The sequence below is a fragment of the Cyanistes caeruleus genome, chromosome 1, assembly GCF_971803275.1.
Source record: "Cyanistes caeruleus chromosome 1, bCyaCae1.hap1.1, whole genome shotgun sequence".
Classification (NCBI taxonomy): domain Eukaryota; kingdom Metazoa; phylum Chordata; class Aves; order Passeriformes; family Paridae; genus Cyanistes; species Cyanistes caeruleus.
The window spans coordinates 64,305,819-64,333,336 of NC_141701.1; the positions used below are offsets into that span (position 1 = coordinate 64,305,819).

Genomic DNA, 27,518 nt, shown 5'->3' on the forward strand with positions numbered 1-27,518 from the left:
GGAGTTGGATGATGGATCCCTGCGAGGTGTTTAAGCAAAGACTGGACCTGGCACTTCGTGCCATGGTCTAGCTGATGTCATAGGTTGGACTCGATGATCTCAGAGGCCTGTTCCAACCGAATGGATCCCGAGTGACTCTGGTTGCCATCATTATTATCATTATCACCAGTATTATCTTTACCCTTCCGATCCAAGCCCTGAGCGCAGCCGGGGGCGGGCCCTGCACACAGCGCCCCCTAGCGGCTGCCGGGCGGGAGCGGGGGGAGGAGGCGGTACCTCCCGCGCGCGCCGGAAGTGACGGACAGCCGGGGCGGGGCGGGGCGGGCGGCGCGTGGGGGATGCGCGAGCGGCGGCGGCAGATCCCGAGCGGGGCTGCGGAGGGGGGCGGGGGCGGCGGCCGCCGCCATCGGCACCGTCACCATGCTGAGCCGCAGCTCCTTCACCAGCCTGGTGGTGGGCGTGTTCACCGTGTACGTGGCGCACACCTGCTGGGTCATGTACGGCATCGTCTACACGCGGCCCTGCCCGACGGCGGCGGACGGAGCGGCCGGGGGATGCGTCTGGCCCTACTTGGCTCAGAGGCCCAAGCTTCAGGTGAGCGGGCGGGCACGGCCCTCGGCGCACTGCCCAAGTCAGGGGTTCCTCGGTACCACTCCTGTCCCTTGCCCTCTGTCCCTGTCCGTGCCCTCTGTCCCCGCTTCTGCCTCCTGTCCCTGCTCCCTCCTGGGCGAGCCGCTCCCACGCCCTCTGGGTAGTGCGGGGAGGGCTCCCTTGGCTGGTGCACGGGTAGGACTATGGTTCGTGTTTCTTACTGGTTTCGTATTCCTGCTGCCACACACGTACTGGTTAGAGCAGCGTTGCGGAAGAAACGCTGGGCCTGTTTAGTCCAGAGAAGACTGAGAAGGGATCTCATTAATTCATATAAATATTTCAAAGGATAGGTGCCAAGGGGATGGTGCCAGACACTTCTAAGTGGTGCCTGGTGACAGGAGGAGGAGTAATGTCCATAAACTAAAACACAAGAACTCCCACTAAAGTGTGAGGAAGAACTTCATTATGTTGAGAGTGGCAAAGCACTGGAACAGGCTGCCCAGGGAGATGGTGGTGTCTCCCTGTCTGAAGACATTCCAAACCAAACTAAATGTCTTCCTGTGTTATCATGCCTTGGTGGGGGGGATCTCCAGAGGTCCTTTCCGGCTCTGGCGGAGACCCTTTCCTTTACTGACATGATCTGTGGTTCTGTGAAATGGCTCCACTTCCTTCAACTTCCAGAACAGGTCATCCCATTAAAATGACTGTGTTTCTGCCCCCAAAAGGAGCTGAAAGGCTTGAGTACACTATTTTCTTTCCCTGTGTGTACAACCTTCCTGCAGCTGGGAGAATTAGTGATGCTGAAAGACAGACTTGTGCTCTAAACATAGTGATGCATGAATTTGTTTTCATACTCTTAATTTCTCTGTGCTTTGTTTTGATTTCAGTTAAGTGTGTACACTACCACACGGTCAAGCATTGGTGCTGAGAGTAATATAGATCTCGTTTTGAATGTGGAAGATTTTGATATTGAGTCCAAATTTGAAAGGTAAGGATCTGGGCCAGTAGTATGCAAGGTATCAGAGTTCTTTGTTGAATTCTGAAGCGTGCATCCTAACTAGGAGTTACGTGGATGGAAGTATGCATGAAGCCAAGGTAGATTTCACTGTTGGTTAGCTTGGATCAGGGTGCTGTTTTCAGCCATACAGGCAAACATTTTGCAGAAGTGTGCCTTGCTCATAATCGTAAAAATTACTTTCCATTGAGAAAATCTAAAGACAAATATGCCTGGAAATGCTTGAGACTTGCCTCTAATCACACAGGTAGGACATTGGCTACACATTTTGTTTTGTTCTTCATTGCTCTGGTGTCAGACCTGGGACAGGACTTAGATGTCAAACCATGTTCTTTCATGTGTTTTAGCAACATGCTCTTCCATAACTATTTCTCTGCTGAAATCACACGATAAAGCCTTCTTTTCTGATAGTCTAGGGTTTGAGGATCTTCTGAAAGGATATTGGTGCCAAGACTATGCCCTTAGAGAAACTTTCTAGTATAACACTGCACTCTACATACACCTCTGAACAATTAAAATGACTGGAATTACTTGTTTTGCTCTTCATATTTGTTGTCTCACTTTTGTTTTGTTCATTTGTTTAAAATAATTGCCGCATTCTAGATTCTCTTATTGTAGTCTCTAAGGTTATTTTACTCTCTTCATTCTCTATGGCTAAAGAACTTGTTGGTTGCAGGTCACATTGAACTTCATCTTTGAGAGACGTTATAAGAATTGTTTTACTGACAGGGTCTGCTAAGCCATTGAAAGTATTCAGAGCAGAATAAACTGAGTGAGACTACAGGAAGAGAGGAGGCATTATGCAAGGGTGCAAGTAGGATGATTTCTTGGCTAGTACAAGGGGAGTGACTTCATGGTTTGGGGCTCCAGTTTAGAATTTTGTGCTTGGCATGCCATAGCTGAGAAGATATTTTATTAATGCAAAGTGCTTGGCAAAACTTTGTGATTTTCTTTTTAAACTTCGTATTGTGTATGCGATCTGTGATGTATCTTCAGCACATGAGGCTTTTTTTTGACAAGTGCAGTCATAATTTTGGCCCTGTGACCTGTCAGTAGGGGAAAGCAACAAAAGAATTGATGATGTAGTCTTGTGTTATCTAGGACAAAAAAGGTTAAACTATCTTAGTGTAATAGTAAATAGTAAATCTTTGGAAATTAATATATTGTGATATGTACTGGAGTATAAAAAATGACCCCATCCAGCCATGGAACATGATAGCCAGAAGTAATTGTTGTGTTCCAGGGAACCCAAATGTTTAGTAATAGCTAAATATTTCACCATGTGTTATGTCATCTCATAATATGTTTATTTTTTATTTTAGGACAGTGAATGTCTCTGTACCAAAGAAAACCCGAAATAATGGCACATTATATGCATTTGTATTTCTTCATCATGCTGGCATTTTGCCTTGGTATGATGATAAGCATGTGCATATAGTAAGCCCTCTGACCACATACATGGTTCCCAAGCCAGAAGAGATTCATTTGCTCACTGGTGAATCAGCCACACAGGTAGGTGTGTGCTCCATCTATAGGAGAACATCTGCAAAATAAGTAATTTGCTTTATAGACACTTCTAGTATTAATATCTGCTGTGCTTGCATCTTTATACTAATGATGATGCAACAGAAAGAAAAAAATCAAAATCCTCTTCTTGATTATCATGTTAATAGTAGACCACTCAGCAAAGCAGAGGCAGAGCTCTTTAAAATGCTGGGTAGTTATTAAAGCACTTCCCTAGTTAACAGTAATTACTTCAAGGATTCATTGCTTTTGGTAGAAGAGCTATATTGCTCTGTAAAAGCATGGTGCTGCTTTCCATGGTGAATTGATGTAAAGTAATATGCTTTGCTGTTGTAAAATAGTACAGTAAGATATGAGGACAAACAGATAACATTTGGTTGATCATCCACATCCTTCTGACTGTTTTGAAGTAGCATTGGATTACAGTCCTAATTTCAAAGTGATTTTTTCTTATTACTGTCCACGTTCCCAAGGTATGAAGGTTAATTAGATGAATATTCCTTCTTGATGAATAAGGCTGTGAGTGGACACTGAAGTTTTTCAGTGTCAGATTCTGGTGGGTCTTTAAAATCCATTCTGTTTTATTTGAGCAAAATACTTAATCTGGTCAAAATTAAGGTAAATTTTGGGGTTTTTTGTTTCTTAGTGGGCTTCTGGCTTTTGATATAGTTAATGATTCCCTGGATTCTGTGAGTTATATTATTACCCAATTCAAAATTTTGCGTTGGTTAATAGTATGTATTTTTATTCTTATTTAAAAGCAAATTGAAGCAGAAAAAGACACCAATGCCCTGGATGAACCTGTCTCTCACTGGAGGTCAAGACTGACCTTAAATGTCATGGTGGAAGATTTTGTGTTTGATGGATCATCCCTTCCTGCTGATGTTCACCGTTACATGAAAATGTAAGTCAATGACTTAATTTTGTCAGATATGTTATTAAAAACTTATGGCACATTTCTTCAAAAGTCCTCCTTGACCTTCTTGTATTTTAGTATGTGTATATATAGTATTTCAGTATTTAGTATTTTATGTTTAAATGGGCACCTAGAGACAAAAACAGATGATCTTAATCCTTGCATTTTGGTAGTGACAAATAATTGTAAGATATTACATACTCAGAAGCCTTTTTGGAGATACCTGCTTCCTGGACAGCTCAGAGTTTAGAATACTTTTTCTGTGTGGAGTTATCATATAAGGCAAAACAGGACTACAAAGACACAGGTAAAACACTACAGCAGACTTCAAACCCATTTGTTCTCCAGTTGTCCTTCTGGCCTTCAGAGCAATTGCCATCCATTGACCTTTTCTAATTATCCTTCATCTGCAAGTTACAAACTGTACAAACTGCAAGTGCTGAAGAGGCACAGCTGATCTCCTAGGATATATTTTCTCCCTATATGATTTGCTTAATTTTACTTTGACAGTGTGTGTTCCTACGTTCTGTCATTTTACTCAAGAAAATACTAACAAACAGGGATGGGTTTTTAGGCCTCTAGGGGCAGGCAGTAGCTTCTGCTCACAGCTTGCTTCAATCACTTCCAGTATCAAGCATGTAAGTAGTGCTGTGTAGGTTTGTGGTGCTGTGTGTTGATGCCTTTCTCTACAAGTACCCTCTTAAATCCAAAGTAGTTGATTAACCAGCAGGCCCTGGTGTTCTGGGGTACCTTGCCAGCCAGAATAGCTAGACCCGTAGCAAGAAGGGGTTGTTGGGCTGGGAAGTTTTTTCTGGTTGATTTGCATCAGTGCTGTGTTGTTATTGCATTATACAGGAAAATAATTTGGATATGAAATAACCTGCTGCAACACTAACAATAGCTTGAATCATAATCATTACATAGAAATCTTAATCACTTCAGTTAAAATACCAAGCAGTATTTCTGACCCTCAATTACTTTTCAGTGTTACTGTTGCACATTGTGTGTTTAGTATGCAGTCTTTCTTAGCATGCATAGATGTTTCTTTCTTTTGTCAACAGCTAAAATTCAACTTTCAGGCTCTAAAAATCTCCATGATGCTACTTCCTCGGATTTTTACCAAGAACATCACAGTTTAGATAACTGCCTTTCTAGTGAAGACTTAAAGATTTTATCTCTGTTAGGGCATTGGCTAAATACTTTTCTAAGATGCTGACAAACCAATTGCTTGTAGGTCCTAATTTGCTAAATAACTTTACAGTAACCAATTTGATAGAGGGCTTGAAGGCTAGGAAGTTTATACTGGATTCATGCAGGTTGGTGAGGTGTCAATCAAAAGCAATCCAAACGAGAGCTTCTGTAGATGGCAGAGAAGATTTCTGTTCCTTGTACAGTCCCTGCAGCAATACGTGACCTTCGTATTTGTGCATCAGCCATCACATTCATGGTCCCATGTGGGCCAGAGCTTGAGACTGATGTCTGGCCAGGCCCTGATGAGTGGGGGAGAGATGGTGCACCGGTGTCATATTCACAGTAGGAGGAGGATATTTGAAACGATGGATACAAATATATGGCAGTAAACTTCAGCATGTTTCTCTTCCACAGACTTTTAAGTTTCCCTTGGTCATACAAAAGCTTCAGCATCATCACAACCAATTTCATTTGTATTTTTATTTGTTTATTCTGTCTTTCTACAGAGGAAGCAAACAAAAAATTTTCAATACCGGTGTCTTTCAGTGAAAGATTGATTCTAGGCTAATTTCTTTCTGTGTGTTAAAAGAAAATGTGCCTGAAAAGATGGTGGGAAATTTGTACATGGGTAGATCTGAAAGTGATAAATGAGTGCTAATTTGAATAAAAGTAGTTTTCTTTTTAGATCACTACAGTCATAAAATCCATGTTTAAACATCCTAGGGTTCAGTTGGGGAAGACAGTGCATTACCTTCCAATATTATTTATTGATCAGCTAAGCAACAGAGTGAAAGATTTGATGGTGAGTAATAGAATGCCTTTAATTACATTTAACAATTTTAACAGTAATCTTCAATGTTGTTTTAATTAAGATTTTTTCATAGGTTGTTTGCTGTAATGAAAAAGTATAAATGCACAAGAGGACTCAATAACCACTTGACTTAATGTGACCTACTGTGGTAACTGCAGAAGCTGGATCTGGGTTTTGAGACTTCCCTCTGAAGTATCTGTCAGTCACTGTCTTCTGTTCCACCAAATATGTTTGGACGTTGCTGCTTCTGCCTTTTGGGTGGTTATGGAGGACATCAGTGTAGCACCAGCAGTGGCAGGAGCAGTCTCCTCAGTAGTTTGACTTCCTAATATGAAGAAGTTGTGTTAGCATCCCAGAGTAGCTTCTCATACTTTCTAGGTATATTGACAACCTCCACAGCTGATAGTGGAGCTACACTTAAGTCAGTAGCTACTCTCCTATCTGCTCAAAATTCACTTGTGGTTAAATTTCTTGGTGCTGCTCTCTATCACATTAGAGTAACTTGAGCACCTGGAAGTTTGGTGTTACAGTATATCCGATGATTTTGTGCACTCAGATAAATCGGGACTTTGAAACTTCAGTAATGGAAGTAGAGAAGGATGAAGCTGATGAGATTTCTGGAGATTGCTAGTCCAGTGCCCCTTTCAGAGGAGGATCACATGGAGTGAGTTTTTCAAGACCTTTTCCAGTTGAGTTTTGGTTATATCCAAGGATGGAGAGGCGACAGCCTCTATGGGCAACCTGCTTTACTATTCCGTCACTCCAGCAGTAAAAAAAAAATAAAAAAAATCTGTATTTAGTTTATCCCCAACTCTTCTCTTGTAGAAAATCATGCAGCTCCTTTGCTAGAGGCTACACATGGCAGTCCCATGTATCTAAATAATGTTGATCTTAGTAGCTCTTAGTTAAGCCTTGCACTTTTCAGTTGCACTGACGGGCAACTGGAGTTACTGAGAATAACAGTCTTGAGGAATGTCTCAAAACTGTTGAATGTGCCCTGGGAAGCCTTTGTAGATGTAAATTTCCCATAAATCTTCTAAATTGTCTCTCCAATTCATCACTTAAGCTCAGACAAAGGATTTTGTTGTTTTGTGTTCAAGATAATCTTTACAAATTTGCATCCCTTACACCCCGAATTTGTACAGCAAAATAAACTCGTGAGCATTTGCTACATGTCTTGATAGAAGATAATTTTGTCCAGTATTTCTTTAGATATACATTTGTAATGTCTTTATTAGTAGTCATTGTCCTTTGTTTTAATGTTTTATCACAGCTCATCCAGTCCAATTCAGTACATTCATATGAACTTCTAACTGGTCAAGTCATGTACCCTGTTTACAAATAAATTCAGCATTCTCATATTACTAATGACATCCCTGCAGTTGTCATGCATGCCACAGTTAATGCTGTTGAAACTCACTGCCTTAGAAAGTCATTAAAGGTCCTGGGAAGTGCTGCAAAAACTGTTCTACTAAAACTGCAAACTTCCCCTTCAGCACTGGCTTATGTGATGTCTCAGTAGTTACTGGCCAAACTGCTCTCAAGCCCTGCAGAAAGGAAACATTGTAGTCTTGTAGTAAACTGTTCTGTGAGAGAATAAGGGGTAAGTGAAGAGCAGGAAAGAATGAGGAAATGAGGTAATACAGCTTTTGTGGAGCCAGGTTAACGTTTGACTGTAAATGGGGGCACAGTGTCTGTTTTCTATGCCTGACCTAAAATCATGGAGCTGAATGTGCATTTTTCCTGCTTGTCCTGGGCTGTATAGATTGTCAACTGACTCTTTTTGATCAAGATGTAGGTCTTCTGTGGTAAGTACTGCAGTCTAGAGATTAGATGTTCCCCATGTTCTTAAATATGCTTAAATTCTGGAGTTTTGGGGATTGCACAGAATTTAATAAAGAGATAATTTTAAAATTCATACCACTGAACTTATTCGCAGTGTTTGCACACTGTTTTGTGGTATTGATTAAGTAGAGTGCTAGAAGTAACGTGTGATGCTCTGATGAGATACTGCAAGAGCAGGTTGTATTGCAGGGACTTGGTCATTCCTTGCAAAGCTTTCAAAAGCTTTCAAAAATTGTATAAAGATCTTCATTTGAAAATTAGAAAGAATTCATTCTTCTAATCTTATCTTTGTTTTAGATTGCTTTTGGTGTTGGAGAATTCCTGTCTCTGTCTTCTATTGCAATCTGATTTTCTCCCCACCTCACCCCTAACTCCTCCGTAGTAATTCTTTTTCTGTGGAGGGTGCATTTGCCACATGCTGCTTACCCAGGTGTCGCTGTTGGACACAATGTAGAAGTGTGGATTCTATGCAGCACACCAAAACGAGTTGCTAGGAAAGGCCCTAATTCCCCAAACTTTTCAGCCTTTTGTAGGATATTACGCTACAGGTTTAACATCATTGGTAAAATGAACACCACCTCCTGTCCCATTGGTGGGACAAGAGAAAAACACACTAACAACAGCTGTACAGAACTGTTTTGAGAAAATGAAATTGTTTGCAAAGATAGACCTTGAGCCAGAGACACTCTCAAAAGACTTTTCCTTGGGAACAGATCAGCCACTGACAGGCTGTAATTCTCTCAGGCACAGAAAAATCAGGTCCACACCCAGGCATTTGCAAAATTTTTGTTACTTGTTCATCCTCCACAGATAAAAATTCTTTTCTCCATTAATGTTAATGCTGTTTTTGATAGACTGAGAAATTGAAAGGAGACTAATTGAATTACAGGAATCCTTTGAAAAGGAGAAGCAGTCTGGGAGATCTTTATATAATTTTTAGTAAACAGCTGTAGAATCTTGACAGTGTTCTCTACAGTCAATTCTAACCACACTTGATTTTTTGTTCCATTCAATTCAGAGGTCCCTGACACTGTTCTGGTTTCTCAAGGTTTTCTCTCTGCTGTATTCATAAAACTTTCTCAGCTTCCCTTCCCCTCCCTCATGTGCCTGTATGTTCTGCCACTGTCTGAAAAACTCACAGGGTCTTGGGAGGGTGGTGAAATTGAGATTTGTTTGTACTCACTAGAGGAAAGAGTGAATGGGAGAATGAACGAAGCCCTCATTTCACATCTGACTGATGGCTGGGGAGCCTGAAACTGTGCTCATTGTCACAAGAATCAGAAGCAGCCCATTCAGAGCTGTTAGGTGTCAGCTAACTAATTACTGTAGAAACAGATGCAGTGTAGAGTAGCAGGTCTGAGATGGGAATTATGATTGGGAGTAATTAGGAGCCTGAAGCAGTAGATCTTGAACTCCTGCAAAGCGTGCCTGCCAATCTGTAGTCCTGAGCTAACCTTGGAAATGTAAAATATACTGCCTGAACTTGTACTGAGGTAACTGCTGAGTATTCTAACATCTGAGAGGACAAGGTGGGTTTTTTTGGGTTTTTTTTAAACCTGTTTGAGAATTGGATATGGACAGCTATCATGCAGAAGGAACTGATGCAATTATTTTAATTTTCTTTTATTTTTTATTTTTCCATCTTAACTAACATGTAGATGATACAGTAGGATTAGCAGAGATTTCTTTTTTGGTGTACAGGAAGAAGTTTTTTTTGATACCCCAGACCCCAAAGTTGTCTTATTTAGCTTTAGCTGTGGTGTTTTCACTAGTCTGAGCTAGTGGCATTATCTTGCTTCCCCACCCTTTCAATTTCTCTCAAAATCAGCCTCAATGTAGTAAATTTGTGGCTGTGGCCTTAAGGATACAATTTATTTGTTGGTTGGGTTTTCTTATAATATTCTAGTTTAGGTAATCTTAGTATATGCATTCATAGAAGAACTGTCAAAAGAATTATCTTAAGCACACATTTACCCCTTTGTGCTGCCGTCTCAGGCATCTGTATACATGAGCAGTGAGGTTGCTATAGGAACTTGAACAGAACAAATTGCTAATTTAACATTTCTTGGAAAAAACAAAAACATCAAGCATGGTATAGAAGTCTAAGATCTTATTCCCTTTAAAAAACAGTTCTTGAAATAGTGTGGTTAAATTATAGTGTGATACAATCACTTTTTTTTTTTTTAAATGAATGCAAGTAGTTGTTGCTATTTTTCTGCTATTAAAAATGAAACATTTCTTTTTGAAATGCAGGTTATAAATCGTTCAACAACAGAGCTACCTCTTACAGTGTCATATGACAAAATATCTCTTGGAAAACTGCGATTTTGGATCCACATGCAGGATGCTGTGTACTCCCTCCAGCAATTTGGTATGCTTACCTTTAATGACTTTAGGCCAAGAAACACCAACTAACCCCTCAGTTTGTTTCTTTCATGTGCACAGGTGACACTCTTTTTTCTGGATAACTGGTAAAGAGATTTAAGACTACAAATCTTGTGTTGTTTCTCCTTAAGTCAAAAATAAAAATATGTTGACATGTGGTAGGGAGTGAGAATACAGAGCTGAATTAACTGCTCTGAAAACATTACAAAACAGATTGTAATTGCATAAGTTAAAGGCTTGTAACTGATCGGTTTTGTTTATGGCAAGCTAAATAACTTCCAAAATATAGGTAGATTAAGATCTTATCAATAAAGCTTCCACTGTGTTTTGGATTTATGATTCCTTAACAGAACTTGTGCAGGTGACGTAAGATTCCTTTCGTACTGGACTTGAGTATAACATCAATGAACTATCTGGCACTTTTTGCACAATGACTTATTCTTTTTTTGTAGGATTTTCAGAAAAGGATGCAGATGAAGTAAAAGGAATTTTTGTTGATACTAACTTGTACTTTCTGGCTTTGACATTCTTCGTAGCAGCATTCCATGTAAGTGGTTTTTGTTTTTAGGAAGTACATAATATGAAAAAAAGAGGAAAGGGAGCATGTGTCTGACTTTCAGCTGTCTCATTTATTAAGAATTATTCTTGAAAACAGTGATTTCAGTAGAGCAATGGAAACATTTTCTGGTACAAGTCAGCTATATTTACAATAAAGAGTTAATATAAAAACCTTAAATAAGGCAGAAATTTGAGATAATTATATAGAAACTCGCAGTCTTAAATATAAAACTTTACCTTCATTATCACTTTTTTTATGTTGTAATTGAACCAAAGCCCCTAGAATTAGTATGACTGTCAACATTGGTTCAAATTTTGCTGACTTCTCACAAGGTTTACCACTGCAGTGGCATAGCTGGGGCATGTATACTAGGGTTTGTGTCTGACTTCTAATCCCTTGAGGAATTTAGATCAGCTGATATAAGTTGCTTCCAAAAATGTTCCTGTAAAGTGTGGAGCACTCATGATTATTTTTTGTTCTTGTTATTTGTCCCTTTCTTAGCATTGGCTTAAATCTGAACCTTGGTTTAATTGAACAATTTTTTTTAGACACTGGCAACATTTTTGTAATCTACAGTTATACTCAACACAGTTCACATACTCTGGGAGAGATAAGAACTTGGAATGTTATGTTTCTTTATACTCACATTACATACAGTTAACTTGTTTGGAAAGCCTTAGATTTCTATGACATTTTAATTTAACTTTTCCACTCTGTTTATCAGGTTGCAAGGTGTCTCTAGACTGGGACAGGCTTTTCTGATACTTTTTTCTTTTGTGTATCATTTTGCCAAAAATTAAAAAAAACCAAATCAAACAACAACCCCCTTCCATAAACAAACAAATCTCACCAAAACAACTGAAAATTTCCTCATTCAAGTCCAGTGGCACAAGAATTTATGGAATCTGCATTTGATTTTTTTTTACTTTTTTTTTAGATGGTGAAGGCTTAAAGGACATACCAAAAACTATACTGAATGAAAATACTGAAGAAAAAAAAAAAAATCTCTGTACAAATAAATTGAATTCTAAAATGTCCTGGAAATTTAGGTCAAGTTAGTGACAAAATACAGAGGAAACCTAGCTTGCTGTATTGTAGGATGTTTTTTACTAAAGTTTTGATATTATCCAAATGTAAATTGACTATCAATCCAATACAGAGCATTTTTAGTTTAATTTATTGTGATGTTCCCTGCTCTCTCAAGGAGATGTGTGGTTCCTCACAGTCCTCACTCTTCAACTTCTGTAATGAGTTACCCTGTCTTGGGTCTCTGACTTTGTTTACACAACACTGATTTGTGCAGCATTGCAGTGGTAGTATTTGAAATATATCCTGTCACTTTGCAGTGCTTTTAGAGCCTGGATTTCTATAGCAACTTTTCTTTTTAGCTTTTATTCATCAATCTTAATTTTCATTTCTGAAGCTGCTAAAACAGGAGTTTTTTTAATACCATGTTGAATGCATTGTTAACATTTTCAGTCTCTAAATAATGCATGTTTCAAGCAAATGAGTATGTTTGTTCCTGTTTGCAGCTTCTCTTTGATTTCCTTGCATTTAAAAATGACATCAGTTTTTGGAAGAAAAAGAGGAGCATGATTGGGATGTCTACAAAAGCAGGTATGGACTAGAATGCCAAGTGTTGTCTGTGTGCTGTCTATTTTCTGGTGTGTGTTTCCAGTCTTGATCTAAGTTGACACTTCGTAGGTTTACAGAGATAGCAAAATGAGATGACTTCTGTACAAAGAAGAGATGACCAACAGTCTACACAGATGGTTCTAACTTTGTTAGTTCTGTGCTCAGGTATCACTTGAGTTTAAGCACTTACGTCACTACTGAGGTTTGACTGTGTTGGAGCTGGGAATTAGATTAATATTGAGTCAGTTACCATGTTTTCCTTGCTGAAGGAACAGAGAGAACTTTGAGAAAAAAACGAAGACCAGGAAAAGTTCTGTGGGTGGAGAGAATGTGCTTTCATAGATAATGCTGTTCTGCAAGTCCCTTGTGTTCCTTGTAGATAACTACAGGTTGGAAAATATTTGTGGGTGGAAAGTCCTGTACTGTAATGCTCTTGCTTGATTTGGGCTTTGATGTAAACAGGAGCAATAGAGGCTCCTGGCGTGGGGGAAGGGGGACAGCATGGGGGCATTGACTTGATTTGTGTATAGGAAACATGAGAGAGACATAGTGATCTGACATCCTGCCAAGCCTTCCTAGAAACAGATGAAGGTTTTTCCGATAGCTTTTTTCCAATTTTGATTATGAAGCAAAATTGTAAACCTGGAGTTACTTGACCTCTGAGACTATCCCAAATTCTATCATATTTACAGATGGATTAAAACACATAAGGTATATCAGTCCCAAGGGGAAAAAAGAAGGCATTCTAATTTATGAAGAAAAACATGTTTCTATTGTGTGGTGAACCCATATATAATTTTTATGAGAGTGCATTTGTTTTTTTAAAGCAGTTGTACTGCTGTTGGCATGTGTATGCCAAAAAGTGAATAAAAATTTGAAATGATCCATGGAATTTCAGAAATAAAGAGTCAGTTGCCAGTTTCAAAACTCAGTAAAGTCAAATTCAAAAGACTTAACATTTACAAATAATAAATGAGTTTTGAATACTGACATTTTATTATCTCGTAGCCTTTCAGCTTCCTGGACACAAGAATCATAAATGTAGTTCCCAATTGTACTCACGTGTTGCTGAATTGCTTCAGTACAGAATTCTTCATTGATGTTCCAATTTTATTGCATCTCCTGTGATAAGGATGGCATGAAATGTTCTTGTTCCCAGAGATCACTGAATGTTTCTAGGACTACTAGATATATCAAGATGTACACAGAAGAAATTCATGCTTAGGTTGTGTAAGACAGAATTGCACTAAATAGGCCATCAGTCTTCTGTCATCTCAGCTGTTCATTTAAATATTAATAAGCCTTCCATTTTTATTTTTTCTGTCTAGTGCTTTGGCGGTGCTTTAGTACTGTGGTAATATTTCTTTTCCTTTTGGATGAACAAACAAGTTTACTGGTACTGATCCCAGCAGGTGTGGGTGCAGTGATTGAGGTGAGTTCTTAAAGCTATAGCACCACATACCAGTATTTGCAGCAACATCCATAGTTTATAATAGAAAAAGAAAGCTAAATAAGTTACTGGAAAATACTGCTGTAGCTCACGTGTCCTTGGCTTTCAGTGATGGAGGAGATTGTGTCCCTTGCTCAGATAACTAAACTGGAAGTATTAGTTTTTTCTGGGATGGTCCAGCTGATATCGTAGAAACCAAACACAGAATGATGATGAGGTTCCACCTATCACATCACCTGATAGGCCTCACTCCTGGCCAAGCAAGTATAACCATGTCAACAAGCCTGCATGGAAGCATTGCCAAAAGAGCAGGCTGTGTGCCCTTTGCCTCCTTCCCCAATCATCTCAGTCCTGATGTCCCCAGTCAACTCATTCTGAGTGCCAGGACTGAGGTGATAGGGGAAGGAGGAAACTGCTGCCTGTACATGATTCCACAAGTCCACATCTAGTCAGTGTGTTGCAGGTAGCACAGCGGTATCAAAGTGACAGCAATCATACAGACAGTGCATCTCAGAGGAAATTGCCTGCTAAGAGGAACTTATTCACAACTTAGACTTAGCTCCTGTTTCTCATGCAGTACTAGTAGTGACATTGATTCTGTAAGAAACAATTTTCTCACTTGTATCAAAGATAACAGTAAAGGTTCATCTTTACACTATCCCCCCCCTTTTTTGTTTTTGTTTGGAATATATGGTGGATGAGAAGAGAATATTGGTGTATCTAAAGTTAAACAAATGAGCCTTGTCCACAAAAAGCTTCACTGGAGTGTAGCTCTTCTGGGAAGCTGCATTGCCTAAGTTGTCAAATCTGTATAGCAGTGTGGGTACATGAGTAAATTTTCAGGTCAACTGAAACTTTTGGTTTGTATTAGGGTCAGGCTGTTACAGCTAAGTAACTTACTATACTTACTATAGTAAGTAACCAAATAATTCAGCAGATTCACTGATTTTTGTTTGTTGTCCACTACTGAAATGTAATGACCATGTAAGCACCAGCTTAATCACTGTTAGGAGTTCTGAGGCACCTTCATCGAAGGGACATGAAAACTTGCTTGGCAGGTGACTACTGGAATTTTCTAAATGCCTGACCTGGGTTGCATGTTGGTGCTAACCACACTTAAGCACTGCAATTCAGATATCCTGGAATGACTACATTACTTCACTTGAACTACATCATCTGATAAAGAGGCTTAATAGTGCAGGACCACAATGTTGTACTTGTTTGATGGCACAGCATTCAGTTTGTGTAGACCCAGGAGTGTGTGCTGCAATCAGGCTGCTACTGCTTTATGCAATGGGCGACTAAAATAGGTATTCTGAAATATTGATTCTAATTATCTGAATCCTTCACAAGATGTTCCTTTGGATGATAATCTTTCATGTGCATGTTTTGTTTTTGCTAATCACAGCTCTGGAAGGTGAAGAAGGCCTTGAAAATGACAATCAGGTGGCAAGGTTTGAGACCCAAATTTCAGGTATAGTAGGCATTGCCCTGTTAATGATTGCACTCTTGAGTCATCCATCTGTTTCCAAGTTACTGTGCAACTTGGCTTCTAGTGAAATGAAGAATTTTTTTTTAAATTATAAAAGTTTCTTGTGTGCATCTCTCTATGAATGGCTTAATCCAACAGGAGGATGCTTTACAAACCTGTTTCTTTGAGTTCTTTAGAAGAAGCAGCTCTTTGTATGTGTTTATGATGCAAGAAACTTCAGAACTTCTCTGTCAGTCCTGTTAAATCTGTATTGGTGGGACTCTGCTGCTGCCCCTATGTTGGAAAGGCACTCTTAAGTGACATCATGTTTTGAAATAAGAAACTGGCTTTTTCGTGAACCTGTAACTTCTCCAATGTGGAACTAACAGATGTGTCATGTTCTGCAGACAGTACACTCTTAGATGATTCTTTTGGGTAAAATGAATTGCTGAGACTGCAGAACATGCAGTGGCAAAGTGCAGTCTACAATGAAGGTTTATCTTGTTGGTAGAAGAATCAGTTGCCTAATACTCAGTGTTTCTTCACAAGAAGTGCTGGGGTTTTGTGCTGCTTGAAGTCTATGTGTCTGGAGTGACTGGTGGCTCTGCTTGTTCTTGTGTCAGTAATCAAGGAACTGTGTTTAGGCAGGCAGAATTTCTGGACATGTGGCGATAATCCAAAACTGACCTCTTTATGGTTATGGCTTTTAATAAATGCTTCCTGTGTCTGACAAATTTTTAGCTACTTCACTTAGCTTTTGCTTTGCAAATTCTGCTGTCTCAACAGCATTTTTCTAAGCAAGAAGTCCTGGAAGTTTGGTGTAAAATATGAGGTTAAAGGTTAGTCTTTTTGCCTACCCTATATTTAGTAGGCTGAACAGGACAAATATATGACTCACCTATATAGAAGCTTTTAAAAGCTTTGTTACCTTCTTAATATAAGAATTATATTCTTACAGCAAATGCTTTCCCCCTATGTTCTGATGTGATTATGGTTTTCATATTTGTTGCAGTTTGGTGCATACAATGACTCTGAAAAGAAAACCGAAGAATATGATGCCCAGGTAAGAAGGAATTCTATCATTTCTGATCTACAAAGTCCGTATATGTTACGTGCTGATTGACTTGTTTTGCTCTTTTTTTCTGCAAGTGTATTTTCCACATCCTCACAGTTGTCAAGTGGATCATCACTGTGTAGATGATCAGATAGTGAAAATTAATTCTGATAATTTATGAAACAAATAGTTCCTTCAGTTGTTCAATCTGGTTGAGGCATTGCTCTGAAAAGCAGAATTCCAAGTGATTTATGTGAAGAGAGGTTTTGAAAGGGTTACCACTCACAAATTTGAAAGCTGGTATTTGTACTTGTTATTTTTACTGAAGGCAAGTTCATGTGGTTCCTGATTTCTGAAAGGAGTTGAGCACAGGTGACAACATTGTTGTTAAGCAGGGAGCTACTTTTAGACACTGATCTTTGTGCTGTCTCTTGGTGCCTACACTATCTAAGGTGGTTGCTTGTCTGAACTGGGCTTTGGAATTTTCACCACCACCACTGGAAGTGGAAGCATAGTGGGAATTGTAGCAGACATTTGGGAATAGAAAAAGATTTTCAGGAAAAAGATTATGTGGCTGTCTTCTATTTAATGCCATGAAAAATCTGTTCATATAGAGTGTGAACTAACAAACTGTTTTCCTTGTCTATTAGGCTATGAAATACTTGTCATATTTGCTCTATCCACTGTGTATTGGAGGTGCAGGTTACTCCTTGCTGAATGTCAAATACAAAAGGTACTGTAACTCTATAAATCATCTTATATGGAATTGAAACATTCTCCGTTTTTTCTACATGGTTATGGAAATCAGTTGTTAGTTTGATGCATGAGCCAGGAACTGGAAACTTCCTTATGCTGTCTATCTAAAGCTGAAGAATCTAGATGGTTTTTTAACATCCTGTAAGCAACAGGCTGTTGTATTTCACAAGTAACCTGATATTACTTTTGCATACGTGTCAATCAGAAGAGGGGGAAGAAAGCTGTCATTGATGATCAGAGGACCAGTCAGTGATAGGAGACATGAAAGGAATTCAGGGGTTGAACCTGTCCAATAGCAGAGAGAAGCAAAAACCTTCACAAAATTATTTGCTTTGAACAAGAGGCTTCTCTGTTCCTAAATATGATAGCTACAATGGTAGGCAAGCAAAAGCATTTTTGAGAAAGGGCTCTTTATTCCTTTAGGGCCCTGGACTTCCTGCAACATAGTAATACTTCAGCAAGAGCTTGACACTCAATATTTCATGAGCAAATGAAACCCTTGTCCCCTCTCACTCAAAACAGCTGGTTCATTTTGTGGTGGAGAGATGCAAGCAAGTGTGCAGCCATGAGACTTTGTTGTTGGAAAAACCTGCAAACACAAGCATAGTGATGGTCATGTAGGCATTTTTTATAGTCCTTAGACCCAGAGGGGATGGGAGAAAACAAGCAGTAGTTTTTCCTAATATTTTTTTTAGCTGTTGCTGCATAGATGAATTGTAACACTCATAGGAGAAACTGGAGCAATTTCTGGGCTATTAGAAAAGCAGATTTTTTCAAAAGGTTTTTGTCTTAGTAAGTAATATGTAACAAATATGCAGCATTTTAAAAATTCTTCTTTTCTGACAAAATTCTTGAGTATGTTTAGTATTCCAAAAGACTGTATTTCAGGTATTTTATAAGCTGCACCTTAAAGAAGTGAAAACAATTCATATAATAGAATTCTTGCCATTGTTAAATTGGTAAGGAAGTGTGACAGAACAAGTAATGTTAGGAGTGGATTATCCTTTAATCTTGGAGACATTTTTTGATGCATTCTTTAAATGTTTGTGGATTACTGAAATGTTGCTACAATTGTCATGTTGCTATTAATGTGCAAGTAACACAGCAGTGCAAGTTTAATTTTAAGTTATGTAACCAGAGCATGATAGTTATTAACTGTTCTCAGGATTGCAAAGCAGAAGTATGGAATTAGATCACTGTCTGTAGCACTACCATTATTTTCTTAAGATTGTGCTCCATTGAACATCTGGGAAGGTCATTAGGTGTAAGGAGGGAAAAAACATAGATTCCTTGTATTTACTTTTTTTGTAAGTACCTACTGTTGTGGTTTGCACTGAATGGTACTTGTTTGAAATTTGTTAAGTCCTTACTGTGTCATATTAAGTGACTGTTTAGAATACAGTGTTACGTTTGCAGGCCCTAATACAGTCAGGGTTCAGTGCACAGTATTACACACACACAGTGCACATATCTCATGTCAGTTATCTGATTATTGAAACATAAGTCTTAAAATGGTCTATAAAAGTACAAAAATAGGTGATAAACCTCTCAAAACTTCTTGTATAGAGTGATAAGCATCGATTTCTCTGAAGCCCCTCCTAATCCAAGGAAGATGTGACACATTTAGTTCTTGCATGGAGTAATTTGTAACATAGCCATTTCTTGGAGTAGTCAGTGTACTGTGGTGCATAGGATGTGATAGAATTTTGGCTGAAGAGAAATATAACTGTACTCTCTTCTTTGTTTGTAGCTGGTACTCTTGGTTGATTAACAGTTTTGTCAATGGTGAGTCCCTTCTGTTCTTTTTTCTATTCATATTTCTTCAGATGAAGGCCAGGACTTAAAAGTAGAATATAAATTGCTATAATTTGGATCAGTGTAATACAGAGCAGTAGCTTATTATTAAATTATCACAGTGATTGGAAAAGGGAGAAGATTCAACCCAAAGTGAACAAAAGAATTAGATGCATCTTCACTCTTTAGAAAAGAATGAGTGCAAATTAGTAATTAAGAAATTACAATTGTGTGATGAACATCTGTGCATTTGTTTTCCATATTTCATCTTCAGGAGTATATGCTTTTGGATTCCTGTTTATGCTGCCCCAGCTATTTGTAAACTACAAGGTAAGATTGAAAAGTGATGAAAGTCTATTTTTCTAGTCTCTTCTTCCAGACCTTATTTACAATTTGATATTTTTATTTCTAGATGAAATCTGTTGCACACTTACCATGGAAGGCTTTCACATACAAAGTAAGTTAAAGCTGCATGCAGTAATTCTCAAAATTGTTTTCTGTAAGAAACAGCCTAATAATAAATAGCTTGAGGATGTCAGTACTTTTTTGTTTTAAGAACTGAACTTGTTTGCAGCTGTCCTTAAAAAAGAAAAAACCACACTGATTTTCATTTTTCATAATGACTTCCATATGATGAGAATACTTGCATCCTAGTTTTTATGTTAATACTGCCTTTTGTACTGTCAGCTATCTTGCATGAGTGCAAATGTTGGTCCTGCAGATAAATTTATCAGTCTTAGTTAAATGCATCATTTTAAGAAGATGTGAATGCATCACTGACAGGGGATAGTTCTCAAGAAGGAGTTAGGAATGTAAAAAGACCTTACTTTGACAGGTTCCAGGAGCTACCAGAGACTGAAGTAATGCACACAGTGTTCAGTGACAGGGTGGGAATTGTGAGCTTCTGGGCAAATGTGAGAGGGATTATTCCATGGGTGAAGAGGGGCTGCACTGTGGTGTCCCCACTGCCTAGACTGCCCTGGTAGGAAATAATGCAGTGCTGCAGCCAAGCTCAATAGCAGACCTTGGAGGGGAAAGTGAGTTTATTTAAAATCAAAATCAGCTCACTATCCTTTTGATAGCTGTATATCCTCTAGCACCGATTTGTGTATCCAAGTAGTTTGCATAGTATTCAAACACAAAGATGATAGACCCAAGTATCCCAGTCAGGGTTCCATGTGCTGATATGGATAACAAAGGACAGCCACTGTTGAGTTCCCATGTCTCCTATGTTCTCCCTTAGTTAGCAACTGTATGCTAGTTTTGTTCTTGTACCCCTAAAGAGCTGATAGTGTTTTGACTATCATTTCCCACTCATCCCAGTCATTAGGATTTTTGTACTGTGCTTTGTTTTCCCGATCTTTGTGTCCTGAGAAACCCTGGCTGGATGTGCTGGGATCATCAAGGCCCTGATGCCATCACCATGTACCCTTTTTATTTGTGCTTCCATTCATAAATGTTTTCATTTTTCCTTTGTGTTGATATATTAAAATTGTCCAGAACATCTGTATTTTAAAAGAAACAGTGTTAAAGAACTGCTAAAGAAATTAAACTGCTCAAGAAATGGTATCCAATTCTGAACAGAAGATTTGAGACAGAAGAACTAAAACATATACATCTAAAGAACTTCAAAAGCTTTTCCATTTCTATCAGCCTGTAGCAATTGTGCAACCTTTTGCTGCCTTACTGTTTTTAAGGAAGCAGGGTGTATCCAGGAGAACAGATTGAAATGTAGCTGGTAGTAGAAGAGCAAATAAGCAGTGTTTGATGTGGAAATAGAAATAAAAATGACAATAAACACTATTTCAGGCATATACTAGGCAAATCAGCATGTTTCTTAAGAGGAGGGAGTAAAAGGTATATTGGTGAAGTAATTTCACAGTTCTGCTTCACCAAAGAATATAACTGAGCAGAGACATCAGCAGTTAAATAAACAACAGAGGGAGGTTATTCAAGCAAATAACCTTTAAGTCAGTACAACCTTGATGAACTGCCTTTTCTTACAGAGCACTTATGGTTCCTGTTCAGATGCCATCGGCTACCCACAACAAAGGCTTGTGTGTGTGGAGAAAGAAGTCTAGTTTTGTTTTCAATTATGTTTAATTTAGAGAGCTTTGGAAGGGAGTGTTTTAATTTTTTTAATGGCTATTTAAAGTTGCTTGCTCTCTTCTTCCCTTTAAGTGGAAAGAAGAGTCTAGAGGGCTCACCTGTGATCATTGTTTTAGAGTGCTTCATTTTTTTTCCTTTAATTTGAACTCTGACTTTCTAGTTTCTGTGCGTTTTACATTTATGCCCTTCATTGTTATTAAAGTGAGATAATCGTTAAAGAAAATTATTCAGTCTAAACACTATTGGATGGGCTGCCTTGGTGCATTCACTTGCAGCAGCTTATGAAGACTGCCTATGTACCTGAAGCATGGAGCATTTAGCTTTTTCTTCCCATCGTCATTGTAGGATCAATCATTTGGGTGTTGACTTGGAAAGGCTGTCTTTTCCAACTTGCCAAGGTTTTTGGTTTTGTTCCATGACAAATCTTTGCACAGGCCTGAGAAATGTCAGCTATATTCCTGAGTCACTTCAGATAGATGGATTTGTTTTGACCTGACAGAAAGAGCTCTCCTGTTGTAACTAACCAGAACGCTTTTCTGTCCAACACCCCCATTTTCTGCTGGTGTTTTCTTCCATCACATAAATGTTGGTTCATTTTGTAGAGTGAGTTTTGTGCTTATATCACTTGCCCCCTTCTTATGGTATGGATTAGCATACAGCTTGCTAAACTGAAAGGAGCCACATTACTAACTCAGTTTGTTAACCCAACAGTGAATATTCTTTGCTGGGTTTGTTTCCTGATGTTTTTAGTGAGTTGAAACAGTTTATTGCAACATGAGTACTAGAGCTGGTGCACTGTAAGAGTTGATGTGTTCAGCCTCCCTGTAGCCAAGAGCCAGATCCAGACAAGTTGCCTTTTGGTTAAATTACCTTTCATTATTGCTGCAGAAATAGAGCCTGTGGTATGTCTTGTTGATTGGAAATGGTTTAGAAAATTTTCCATCCCTTATTCAACACGTGGTTACTTCCAGGAAAGCACTGAAAATACTTTAAAGCCTTTCCAAGTTAATCTTCTTAAGAGCAATAAATTAACAAATTTTTACACAAATTCTAGAGAAAACGGAAGTGAAACGACATTTTATAAATCTTGCCATTTGAGTAATGAATGAACAAAAGTCTGGGGGTTTTTCCAGTTTCTTTTGACTTTTTCTCTGAAATTGAGTCTGTGTTTTTCCCCTCCCATGACAATACTCTCACTTACTTGAAACAGTCCTACTTCCTTTTTACTTGTAACTTGTGGTCTGTAGTAGACAGTATGGTCTTCATTAAAAGAAGGCATTTTAACATTTGCATTAATTAGTTTTGCAGCATAACCTTTTAAGTGTTGTTACAAATATGGAAGAAGTCTGTGTTCCCACAGAAAAACATAGCAAGCTTTGAACTTTGTAAGACTGATGACTTCTTTTCTTCACAGCCAGCTGAAGTATACTTTTCTTTTATTTCTAGGCATTCAACACCTTTATTGATGATATATTTGCTTTTATCATCACTATGCCAACATCTCATAGGCTGGCATGCTTTAGAGACGATGTTGTGTTCCTGGTCTATCTCTACCAAAGATGGTATGACTTTCTTTAATACTCATGACATCTTTTACAGTGCTATAGATGGTTGCAGTCTTGTTGCTATAAAGAACTACAGATTGGGATAGACTTGAAGCAGAAGTTTTATACTGTGATAATCTATAGTATAGTATGGTCTGGATAATGTTAGTTATGTATGTGCCTAGTGAAGGGAATGGTGAGCAGGGCACCCTGCAAAGGAGATCTCAGTACAAATAAGAGGAACAGAAACATTTTCTCATACCTGACGGTAATCCTGGATGTGATACAGAATAGTCTGAAAATTCCTCTTCTCACATTACTCCAGAATTGTTGTCAGTTACCCCTTTTCCCTCCCCACAACAGTTTCTTTTCAGCAAATTTGGAAGTCACAAACCTCCTACCCCCTAAAAGAAATAAAATCAAAAGAAAGACCAAGCAAAAACCACAAAAATTAAAAATACAAAAAAACTCTAAACAAAAAAACCCACAAATCAAATGTGAGACATAAATACCTGAAGTAAGGGGAAGGAGAGAAATTCCTAAGCTTGTATTCACAAACCCACTTAGGATTTCTGGGCTTCTAACCCTTGCTGAGGGCCCCATCTCCATATGCTCAATGTCTGAGAAATGCTCTCCAAGGTTATGCAGGGCAGTAGTGAAGGGTGTTGTCTGATGGGGGACTGCCCTGCTCTGCTTTTCTATTTATCTGTTTTGCAAAAACAAATTATCAGGTTCTCTTGTAAGCTGAGTACCTGTTGAGTTTCAGATTCTTTAAGTAACTAAAAAATCAGATGAGAAAGAATGCGCTATGTATGCACTGCTTAGAAAACACTGTTCATAGTGAAGTTGAGGTAGTCTGGATTACTTGGGAAAAGACTCCAGCCAAGCTTTAAGGGAACTAGTATGTCTCTTATGAGGTCCTGACACAAGTGGTTGAGTCATATTGTGAAGAAGCTGATATGTCTGTACAAATCTCTAAAGATGCTGGGTTTTACCACAAATGGAAATAGAGAACACGATGACAAAGAAATTCACTTTTAAAATTAAGCATCATTGAACTACTTAATTCCTTCAGATAGGAGACTGTAATGTAACTAAAGATTTGGTTTTTTTCTGCCAGGCTTTATCCTGTGGATAAGAGCAGAGTAAATGAGTATGGAGAATCTTATGAAGAAAAGTCGAAAAAAAAAAGCTCATAGAGAATAACTAAGAACTGAAGATTCTGACCCCTGGACTCTTATTTGCTTTGTGTATTACCTGGTCTTAAGGAAGGAAAAACTTATTTAATAAGAGTATTTTTAAAACTTATGACAGAACTACATGGACAGCACATCTTCTACATTGCCAAAATCTAGTTTTGATACCCTCCTCTTTCAAGACCCTTTTATGTCCTCACAAGGTCTACAGTCTGAGAGATGACATTATATAAACTTCCTGCATTTCAGCTTCTCTTCAGTGAAAACCTAAGCATCCTGACCATTGTAATTAAGATCCAAATCTGTGTTTTTAAGAGAACTCACAAAATGGAACTGTGGTGCCCGTGCCACTACGCTCTGAAAACTGAAAAAAACAAGACACTGTGTTATACCAGAATCAAGGATTATTGCCAAACTGGGCACTGTCAAAAATAAAAGGTATAACATTGGATTATATTCTACTTACAAATCATTCTCTTTTGATAATGGAAATTGTAGAAATCATGAATTCCTAGCTAAAAAAAATATGTTGTTGGAAATATAGGATAAGTTAGATGGCATTTTTAAACTTCAAATTCCACCAATTTCTTGGCCCACCATATGGCAGAGGGTTTCAGTTTTCTTAAAATGAATTAAGGTGTGAAAAAACTGTAATCTAATTTCTTTCAATATGTGTGCAAGTTTGTAGAAATCCTTCTCCATTGTGGACAAATATGATTTCTTGGCATAGCAGGTATTCATGTAATGCAAATCATTGTTATGTGCTGGGAAAGTCTCTTAACACTTCTTAAATTCTTTATCATTTGGTACCACAGTGACCTACTAGGCAATTCTGTTACGTTTCAAAGGGAATAATTCTTCTCCCTCCCTGCCCCATAATAATTTTTGATGAAGCACACACCATTCAAATGGAATTATTTTGCTCAAGTATAGGTTCAACAAACTACAAAGATACAGAGAAGAGAAAAAAAAATAGCTTGGTAAAGAACCATTCATACCTTTCATACAATTGAAAATCTGTATTCCACGGGAATGGAATTCATTAAGGGAGGTATTTTCATCTGTTTCTTTCAAATTTGCAAAAAATAATCAGGCTGAATTACTATTCCAAAATCCAAACTCCACAGCTATATCTAGAAACCACTTTTAAAAATGGTTAGAAAAATTTTAAATTCAAAAATTTTAAAGATTCTTAAAAACAAGTTTCTTAGTAACAGTAAGTGAAATACAGAGTGCATTACTTTCAGCAGCAAATAAAGTGCAGTTAAAAAAAATACAGAAGGCAGAATTCTAGTTTCCAGTTCTACTTTTGCTTTGGTCAGTAAGTTTACAAATAAACCATAATGATGCTTACCGTAATTAAATTGCATGCTGTTTGTGCAAGGCTGTTTAACCCAAATTTATTGTGAATTGAAAATACTCATTGAATAACATTGAAGAACACAGGTAAGCTCCTGTGGTCTGTAACTACTTTGTGAAGTAGATTTTATCCAGTTCTGATACTTCAAAAGTCTGAACGTATAAATATTCAGGTCCCAAAAAGACAAAGAAGTGTGCCTGCCTATTGTGTTTTGCTACAGACTACAGTCTTTCCTATGCTGAAATCCTCCTTACACACTGCTGGGAATGGAAAGGAGTCTTGAAGTGAATATTTATGCCCTGTTAATGTTAAGGTCTCATTATGCTGTTAATTGTAACTACAAATCATTGATTTTAGCATTAAACACACACCTAAGTAAGTCTATGCAAAACTGGGGTTGCATTTGCTCTATCTTGTACCTGTTTTGAATTTGTTTGGAACAAGCTCTTTGCCATTAAGCAAACTAATATTTCACATTAAGTTAAATGTGTATGAAAAGCTTTCATGATATAAAGAATGCACATTCCATTTTTTGTGCCATTTCAAAACAAGTCACTGGTTCTTCTAAGGTAGCTTCTCGAAGTCCAGAATACCATATTTGGGTATTTCTGATGTTTCATTGCTCATTTTTGTACATCGCTGTTGAAAAATTGCTTTTGCACTTTCACGTACTGTGAGTTTACTGGTTTTCTGTCTTGCATTTCTTAACACTGGCCTCATGATATCCTATACAATCATCATAAATATAAAATTAGAACACCTTAAGTCTTTAAAATGAGCAAGACTTTCCTGTTCAAGTCATTGTTTTATGTATTCCATTTCCAAATAAAAGACTTGGCATACAGGATAAAGAGTTACCTTTTGTTTCTGGAAAGAAAAGTGGTAAAAGATCTGTAAGTAGTAACTTTACAGATACTGAATTACATGTTTTAACTTTCTGGTTGTAATCAGCTAAAAATGTGGTTCTGTATGTGGACAGCTCATGCTGGATAATCGATATCTAGAATCTGTTTAAGTGTCCCAAGAGTAATTTAAAAACTTCCTCACTTCTAATGGGATTTACTGTTGTAAGCAACTAGGTGACCATCTCACATTCTCCTCTTCATTAGACTTGTAATGGCTGTGGAAATTAAAAGATGACTGTGATTTGGGGTTGGGGTGTTTTAGAATTAATTGAGAAAACCATCATATGCTTCTGGAAGCTGCTCTTGCCCAAGACTCAGCACTGCAGTCCTCATTCTCTAAGGACATAAGTGACAAAAGGCAACTGCCTGGACTCTGTGGGTGTAGGTGGCCCATGGCACAGTGCCTTTGAGCTGTGACAGAGATTGTGCTCTCTTCCTGCACAGCTCTTCGCTTCTATACCCTGCTGCTTCCTGCTTATAATTTCCTGTTGCTGTTCTCCAGGAGGTGACCTTCCACCCTTGGGACTCTTTGCCCAGGAGCCAAACTGGTTTAAACGGGTTTACAAAACAGCAGCAGCACAGGCGGGTTTTTCTTACCAGCAGAGCTCAAGAAGTCTGCTCTGCTGTGCTTCTGTCCCTCTGGAGCAGGGGCTGTGGATACTGCTAAGCTGCAGCCTTAGCACCAGTACATGTTCCCTTTTGAATGACACTCCAGTAACTCAGCTACAGCACCTACAGCTGAGCAACAGAAGCATTAAGAAATAATTCTGTAGTTTGTCTGCAATCACCATGCTTTCCAGTTTTTTCCTTCAGAAGATAAATCTCATCTTGAAGAAGTGAAATGTGGCAATTTATTGGTAATGGTGGTACCCTTTACATTACAGCTTTCAGCTTTTCCTTATAGTACAATCTAAAACGGGGGAAGGGACTTCGGGAGGCTGCCCACTACCAGCACAACCTCTTATACTCTAACAATGCTAATGCTTATGCTTTTCTGACAGTCCTGTAAAGCCATCTGAGTGAATAAATGTAACTATAGGTATTGAGAAATGGAGCCAGAAAGAGCTCAGCCTCCCCACATGCCCAATGACAGTCTCTAAATGTTCCCCCTCTCCCACTAACAGAAGTTTCGTTCTGTGTGAGGACTGATGCACTTTTCCAGTGGTTACAGGAATATAGAAAAAAGGCATTAGGCTGTTGGCATCAAAGGAAGGCAATGAGCATGGTGAAGGGGACTGGAGGAGAAGCTTTATAAGGAGCAGCTTGGGCTGTTCAGCCTAGAGAAGAGGAGACTGAGGGGAGACTTCATGGCAGTCCAAAACTTCCTTGTGAGGGGAAAGGTTCTGATCACTTCACTGTCACAAGCAGTGATATGATTTGAGTAAACAGAGTGAAGCTGAGTCAAGA

At 38.4% G+C, this 27,518-nt stretch overlaps 1 protein-coding gene across 1 annotated transcript; it reads left to right on the forward strand.

Annotated features, from left to right (window-relative positions):
- Positions 1 to 345: 345 nt before the first annotated feature.
- Positions 346 to 26,057, forward strand: CLPTM1L (CLPTM1 like). Its single transcript, XM_023921758.2, has 17 exons — positions 346 to 594; positions 1,479 to 1,579; positions 2,929 to 3,118; positions 3,892 to 4,034; positions 5,961 to 6,039; positions 10,147 to 10,264; positions 10,731 to 10,825; positions 12,370 to 12,454; positions 13,801 to 13,904; positions 15,331 to 15,396; positions 16,406 to 16,456; positions 17,098 to 17,180; positions 18,954 to 18,988; positions 19,272 to 19,327; positions 19,410 to 19,454; positions 22,553 to 22,668; positions 23,771 to 26,057. Exons 1-17 carry the CDS (start codon positions 421 to 423, stop codon positions 23,847 to 23,849), a joined length of 1,620 nt encoding a protein of 539 aa, XP_023777526.1. The 5' UTR covers positions 346 to 420; the 3' UTR covers positions 23,850 to 26,057.
- The last annotated feature ends 1,461 nt before the right edge of the window (positions 26,058 to 27,518 follow it).

Coding starts and splice junctions, on each gene's coding strand:
- CLPTM1L (XM_023921758.2), top strand. CDS start 421: ATGCTGAGCCGCAGCTCCTTCACCAGCCTGGTGGTGGGCGTGTTCACC. Junction 3,119..3,891: donor CTGGTGAATCAGCCACACAG/GTAGGTGTGTGC, acceptor CTTATTTAAAAG/CAAATTGAAGCAGAAAAAGA. Junction 18,989..19,271: donor GATTAACAGTTTTGTCAATG/GTGAGTCCCTTC, acceptor TTTCATCTTCAG/GAGTATATGCTTTTGGATTC.